Source organism: Dermacentor albipictus, chromosome 5 (assembly GCF_038994185.2).
Source record: "Dermacentor albipictus isolate Rhodes 1998 colony chromosome 5, USDA_Dalb.pri_finalv2, whole genome shotgun sequence".
Lineage (NCBI taxonomy): Eukaryota > Metazoa > Arthropoda > Arachnida > Ixodida > Ixodidae > Dermacentor > Dermacentor albipictus.
The window spans coordinates 128321348-128329090 of record NC_091825.1 but is presented as its reverse complement, the minus strand read 5'-3'; the positions used below and the strand labels follow the sequence as shown (position 1 = coordinate 128329090).

The following is a 7743-nucleotide window of genomic DNA, read 5'->3' as shown; positions in this document are numbered from 1 at the left end:
GAGTCGTCTTCCGAGTGGTCGGGGGTAGCGTGGTGGGCAAATTCACGCGCAGTCCCGTGACCCGACTCGTTCAGCTTGGAAGGAGCACCCTCTAGCTGACCCTGATGTGCGGGGAACCAATAAATGAATAATACTGAGGACCTATTTGGAAACGATGCCTTTTTCAAAAGCTCTAACTGCAGACCTCGAATCGCTGTTGATAACATCCCGTGGACTATCCAACAGGGCTATAGTGCAATAATCATGTGTTCAGCAATTTTCGAGCTCCTAGTCCGTACAGAGGCAGCATTGGTGATTCCTTGCCGACCATCGACATTGACTATGGTGAACGCCCGACATCCCTTACAAGAGGCGGCATCCACAAGGCTGACCTGTCGCTGATCACTGTAGATTAGCCGCCCTTGCCCTCCTTCTGCCACGATTCTGTTCGGGTAGCATGTTCCAAGGTATTGGCACGACCATAATGTTCTCACGAATCGACGTAGGAATGTTAGAGAACTCTTCCTCTACTCTATCGGGCTGACGTTCGAGTTCCTGCAAGATGGATCTCCCTGCCTTAGTTGTAGTGAGACGAGTTAGCTGTGCACGCTCCTAGGCATCTCCAATCTCTTCCAGCGCATTGTGAATGCCAAGCTGCGTTAAGCGCTTTGTACAAGTGTATACGGGTAATCCGAGAACCCACTTAGTAATCTTCCAAAGCTCTGGATTCAATTTATCCCGCTCTGTCCGTTTCCATCGATGCATGGCTGCCACGTATGTAACGTGGCACAGAACGAAAGCATGCATTAGTTGGATGAGGTTATCCTTCTTGAGTCCATGATGCCGAGTTGATACCCTCCGAACTAAACAAACGGCACTTTCAGTTTTAGCAATTAGCTTCCCTCTAGTCTTGCCATTTGTACCCCGTCACTCAACTATCATGCCCAAAACCTTCAGTGAATCGACTCTGAACATGCGGCAACCGTTTATAGTATATAGGTTGATGTCTATGTCTTCTAACGCTGTCCAACCCTTGGCCTTTGGACCAGCTTTTTTCGGACTATACAGTAGGAGTTCCGACTTCAAGGGGGAGCATCTGAGGCCGGTGGGTTTGAGATAGGTTTTGATAGTGTCTACGGCCTACAGCAAGGCTCCCTCAAGATGGCCATCATTGCCTCCTGTGTACCATATAGTGTTATCATTAGCATACATGGTGTGTTTGATGTCTTTAATCTCGACAAGCTTTCTGCTGAGACCGACCACGGCTATATTGAACAAACAGGGGGAAATGACCGCCCCCTGTGGCGTGCCCCTATCGCCAAGTTCCAGCAGTTGTGATTTGAGATCGGCCACGCGGACGGTAGCTTTCCTCGCCCAGATTGAGCCGAGATATCGAGTGTGGAATATGCGAATCTAGAACGTTATCGAAGGCCTTCTCAAGAGAAAGTCCCAAAATGGCCTGATTGTCGCTAGAGCTAGTCGTAGCCTACGATTTGACACTTTATCAGTTTCATAGTGTCTTGGGTGGATAAGCCCGCTCAGAATCCTATAATACTATGGGGTCAAATGGCGTTATTCCCCAAGAACCGGGAGAGTAGATTGAGGACCGCGTGCTCCACTACCTTACCGACACAGGATGTAAGTGGGATAGGCCTCAAGTTGTCAACGTTAGATGTTTTGTCAGGTTTGGGGGTGAGAACTGCGAGAGCAGTCTTCGAAGGCAATGGGACGGTTCCATTCCCCCGAATTTCATTATATTCCTCTATGAGGTATGCGAATGGTTTATTATGTAGTTTTCGCAACGTCTAGTTGGAGATGCCATTCGGCACGGTGCGGATCTACCACTGAGTCCATGCAGAGCCCTACGCATCTCCTCAACGCCAAACTCCGCATCCAGGTAGGAATCGGCCCAGCCCTTGTAAACGAGAGGCACGGGAGACCGCCTCGATCCGACTAGGAGATATTTGTCAGCAAGCGTAAGGCTTAACTCATCCTCGGAGGTCAATGCGCGGTACACGAGTGTTTTTTCTTTTTCTTTTTGCATTCAGCTTTCGTTAGAACACGGCTGCCGCGGCCTGGACGAGTTGGGCGCACGCTAAAGAATCCCAGGTGGTCAAAATTAATACGCAGCCCCCAATTACGGCCTATCTAATAGCCCTAGTGTTTCTTTGGGACGTTAAATTCTACGAATAAATCAATTAATCAATCAATCAACACATGTACTAGCTTTCTTTTTACTCGTTGCTGTGGGCGAACGTCTCGCGTTTTTGCTCGTCTTCCGAAGTGCTCTGCACAGTGCGCACCATTGCATATTTTTAAAATTTCATGTCATTCATTCATTCATTCATTCATTCATTCATTCATTCATTCATTCATTCATTCATTCATTCATTCATTCATTCATTCTATTCGCTACTGCACCCTCCGTTGTTCTTAGACCCAGTATATGCTTGTCCCATGTTATATTACTATTATTTTTAAAGGCACCAAGTGAAGAAGACTAGCAGTCATCACGATGCCTGAAACTCTCGTTAGTGGTTTTTCTTCTTTTTTTTTTTTCAGGTGGAAGAGGAAGTAACCCACGAAGTATCAGCGAATGCCGTCGCCACTCTACATCAGAAGCGGCGCCGGCAAGCAAGATCGTTTTTTTTTTTTCATCATTATTACTATTTTTTGCACAGCTATACATCCTGGCGCCACGCATCGTCCCGCAAAACGCGCGTACGTATGCATTCCGGGGACAGAAGGGGTGGGGGGGGGGGGGGGTGGTAGGAGCGGCGAGCAACGTTTTCATCGGTCTCTGCAACCATCAGTGAGACACGTACGCATACGCGACACCGGCTTCACGCTGACGTTGCGCGACGAGTCTAACGACCTCCAGCGCTCTGCGCTGTCTGATTCCACATGCACGATCGCCTCTACACCACCTCTTCTACGTGCCTTACTAAAACAGTGCGAGACAATGAGTAAAACGAGAACAAGGTAAAAGCAGTGGCGAGGAAAGCATATGTCGCCTTGAAGAAGACAAGTTCACTTGTCGAAACGTTGGCTGCTGCTTTCACCTTGTGCTGAGCACGAGGTCGCGGGATCGAATCCCGGACACGGCGGCCGCATTTCGATGGGGGCGAAATGCGAAAACACTCGTGTACTTAGATTTAGGTGCACGTTAAAGAACCCCAGGGGGTCGAAATTTCCGGAGCCCTCCACTACGGCGTGCCTCATAATCAGAAAGTGGTTTTGGCACGTAACACCCCATAATTTTTTTTTCACCTTGTTCTCGTTTTGCTCATCGTCTTGAATTTTCGTCTCCCGCCTTCCCCGTGTTTTCCATGAAAACAGTACGAGTCACCTTATGTGTCACGAAGAGTGCAACAGTCTTGCCAAAATTCTTTACCTGAGCTAACGGCACCAAAATTTCATTTCACACGCGACAATATAGTACTATGTGCAATATATCTACTCTGCAATATATAAATACTTTTTTTTCATTACGAACTAAAGCGACATTTTAAATGAGTAAAAAGATTATTAAAATGATGCTGACGTCATACATATGACGTAAAATCAACCGATATGCGCTGTACTTGATGCTGAACCACAGAAGTGTGACTTGCTGTATTGTGCCTCGCGTTCTTCATCTTCGTCGTTAGTTCGGCTTACGTTGTTGCACGATTCTGGGCTTGCTTGGATCTCCCTCCATCTTATTTTCAGTTGCTCTCAGTGCAACACAATCTCAACGCTCACGCTAAAGTAATTTCTCACCCAAATAATGAACCTCATAAAATATATGCGTTCTGTAATTCACGATATCTAATACGTTCTTTTTAGCCGAGTCGATTACGACACGAAACGTGTGCAGATAACCGGGCAGTGTCCACTTTGCGGGTGCAACGGCCCCATGGGACTGATAACAACATTATGCTCGCAGACAGAGGCAACGACGTGAACTCAAGGAGGTATAGATCATTTATTCGCCTTGTACGAAATCCATGGTAAAGTCAGTGCTTAAGAAAATAAATAGACTAAAACATCGTTGGTGCTTGTGTGTGCATGTGCAGCACTAAATCAACAATTTATGACTATTATTATTACTATTTTGTTTGTGAAGACCTAGTTCACTGAAACAAAAGCATGACTCATTAAAACTCCAGTTCCGCAACCAGCGATGGAAAGTGCACCAAAATCTTAAAAGTCCGCAAGAAAATAAAAGAGGAAGAAGTCGAAGTGTAATGAAGCAAAGTACAAAAGCAGCGCAGGGCAGCAACTAAAACATCTCGGAATCTTAAAATAATTTGTTTTTTTTTACGAGAGAGCACCCCGATATTAGTCATTGAGGGTTTGATTCTTTTGTATGACTGCCCATAACCCGAATGCAGAGCCAATTCTAATAAATACAAAGAACAACAAAATTTAACATTGAGATCACTGTTACCATAACAGGCACTCACATGTGTTGTTGTGACATCAAAGAGGGATAAATGCGTCGGGTTTCTTTAGCTCGAATATTGCACCAGGAGAGAAGATCGTACGTGCGATTTTTTCTGCAGGCTCTTGTTGTCAAAAGCTGCTTTGTTTTGACTGCTTTCCTTTGAGACTGGTCCTCCGGATTCTTCGAAAGCTCCGAAATGTTCCCGAAAACCTTAGAGCCTCAGCATGCATGCAGAAGGAGACTAGATAATGCACTGATTGACATAGATGGGATACTCGTGATGAACGGTGTTTGTTCCAACATAATCAACCTTTCATTTGGCATGGTCACTCTCGCTCCACAAACATAGTGTAAGGTGTAAATTAGGCATGTTTAGATCTCCTTCTCAAAAGAATGTGACGTGGATAATCAAGAGAAAGGGTAAATAAGACCAAATGAAAAAAAATTACCAGCAAGGAATTCCAGTGCAGGGCAAGACTTCCTCCATGCGTTCGACAACTACGCTGTGCCCTGTGCCAAAGCCATTGCACAGGCAAAAAAATTTAAAAAAATAGAAGGAAACAATGGATGAAAACAGGCAAGGCATCTCGTTTTTCTCTCGACCTCGTCATACGCAACCATTGGTGGCTGCCGAAAGAAAAACGCGATAGAGAAGAAACGAAAGAAGAAGAAAAAAGAATTGCACGCGTAGTGGTTTTCGCTAGGCACGTTGTCCTGCTAGACTCGTTGTCTCGCGTCTAGCAGGAAGGCCGCTGCAATGGTCTCACACATGTTGACACGGCGCGTATTTCCACACTCGAATGCACCTTAGCGCAAGGCACGCCCATCAAGGCGGCGATGCAGTTACACCCCTCGAAGGTTCTTTTCACGCACCGCCACCCTCAAAATCACGATCTTTCGGCATGATCAACACGGCTTCACGGTCAGTCTCGGACACGAAGCACACGCAATCATGCACGCATACACATATACAATCACGCCACCCAGTAAGTCGATAAAAAAATATTCCGTGAGTTGAACACGTGGCGGCCGCCCTTGACACATTGACCGATGCCGCTGCTGAGAATACAACAAAGTACAGCTGCCCGGACTAGCATTCTGACAGCAGATGCGACGAACAAATTAAAGTTTCTCTCAACCTTGCGACAATTGCATTGCGTAGCCGTGCGCACAGCTGTGGGACTCAGTGAGGCCTTCGACTGCTGCTTGCTGCCAGTTCGGGCTGCCGTGTAGTTCAGTTTTCCGGCGGCAGACGCCCACAGAAATGTTGGTCCCATCGTGATGTCGAATGCACCGCTGGTCGCAACGAAACGTTGCGCTGAAAAAAGTCTGCGGAATCACCTTATCCGATGAAACAAATGACAGAACACTCTAATGTCCAGTTCCTTCGCCAGCAAGTCCGCGAGTTCGTAGAGGTCCATGTCCGTGAAGATGTGCACCGACGAATCTTTCGTCGCGTGGCTGCTGCCCGCTGCGTTCCAGCGGTCTCGGCCGAGTGCCTTGGAGATGTCCTTGACCAGCAGGTCGACGTTAGGCGGAGAGATCATCTTGGTGCCGTTGGTCGGCCGGTACACGAGGAATTCCTCGTCAACCAAGATCACGACCAATCTTCCGCGCTTCTTGGACAACACTAGCTCCTCCAGCAGGTCCTGACGCAGGAGGCGAACGTAAACCTGGCCCGGGTTCTCGGGGTCCTCGTAGCACTCCATTACTTCCTTCCTGCGAAGCAGCTTCGCTCTCGTATACTGCACCGCTGCTGTGCGAAGGTAATAAGGAACTGACGGCGTCGCAGGTGTCACGTGTACTTTCTTCTCCAAGGGGTTTCGCCGCTTGCACTCCCGAGAACAATGCCTCTCGAGAGGAAGGGTTCGCGGCTCCGAGCCGGCCGATGCGGAGAGCGAAGGCTCGCTTTGTAGTCCTCGCTGTGTGAGGCGGCAGCGGTGGGCCTGCCTTGCGGGAGAGACCGGAGCGGCTGTTGAAGGCCGGCGTTGTCACAGTCACCCGACGAGCGCCGGACGGTGCGCGCTGCTTACAGGTGTTCCGGCCGCCTAGCGCCGACCGAAAGGAGCCGAGCCACGTAGCAGAGAGAGAAGATGCACACGCCGCGGTTCGGGGAGCCGTCGTCCTTTAATAGAGGCGCCACGATAGCGTAGAACGCCGGCCAGGGGCTGTAGGGGTCGGCGGAGCGCACTTTGAGACCATCGTATATGGGCGCCGAGCTCGTGCGGGCCGACGGCGTTATCAGCGCAGGAAACGCCGCGCTATTGCGGCCGTCCTCTCTCACGCCCCCCCCCTCCTCCTCTCCCCCCCCCCTTCACACACGCCACCCGACGGCGCAAGCCCTCCACTTCAAAGCCCCGCACGTCAGCTCCGACGTGGCCCAACTATACGCTCGCGCATGCTTGCCTCGTGAGAGCGCTTTTCCAGCGTATACCGCACTGCCGCCCCCCCCCCCCCTTACCCCATCTCTTCCCCACTCCTCGCCTCCTTGGCTTCTCTTTCCGTTCCCGTTACGGCTCTCGCTTAATCCTTTTTCCTTGTGTGTCGTGTTTTCACGCCCTCTCCCACTGTTTTTGTCTCTTCTGATCCGACTACACTTTATTTTTTGTCTGTGACAACGCGTCGTTGCTTTTCCAGTTTTGTACCTCATCTTTCACAATACATCTTCACCGTTGGCACGCGCCGCCCTGACGTCTCCGAATCCGGCGAGCGTCAGCCGGTCGCCAAGATTATCTGTTCGAAATGCGATCCCTTCCTGGGGTGAACGGCGGTTGCCCAAAACAGAGCTGGCATGCACCTCGACGTCGGGACCTTTGTACCGTGTGAGCTAAATTGTTAAGGGCCCGGGCCGGGCCCTCTGATATGTCGGGCTCGCAGGCAACGTGCATTAGCGGCAAGATATAAAACGGTGATCTCGGCTAGAGCTACTCTGGCTGATTTCAGGAATCCACGTGCTTACTACAACGGCTTGGCTTGTGTACGCCACGTTCCCTTTTGGCAGAGTTGACAAGGAAGCACTCTTTAGTAAAAACGTCGAAGCGAAACCCTTGTAACTTCGCAGCGTTCTTTAACTAGTTTCACGTGCCAGAACTAGCTACTTCTGTACACGACGCATCCCCGTTCGCCAGAGTTGACAATCAAACACTCTTTAGTAAGAACGTCGAAGGAAAACCCTTATAATTTCGTGGCGTTCTTTCACTAGCTTCACGCGCCAGAACTACCTTCTTCTATTTAGACTCTGGGGTTGCAAAATAAAGAACGCGGAAAGTCTAATTCCTTCTTCTGTGAAGGCTTGAGGCAATTTCAAAAAAGAAAAAAAGAAAGAAATGGGCGTC

The 7743-nt window shown here is 49.2% G+C and overlaps 1 protein-coding gene across 1 annotated transcript; it reads right to left on the bottom strand.

Annotated features, from left to right (window-relative positions):
- Positions 1 to 3927: 3927 nt before the first annotated feature.
- LOC135906342 (uncharacterized) lies at positions 3928 to 6668 on the bottom strand. Its single transcript, XM_065437681.1, has one exon. It carries the CDS (start codon positions 6115 to 6117, stop codon positions 5746 to 5748), a length of 372 nt encoding a protein of 123 aa, XP_065293753.1. The 5' UTR covers positions 6118 to 6668; the 3' UTR covers positions 3928 to 5745.
- Between the last annotated feature and the right edge of the window lie 1075 nt (positions 6669 to 7743).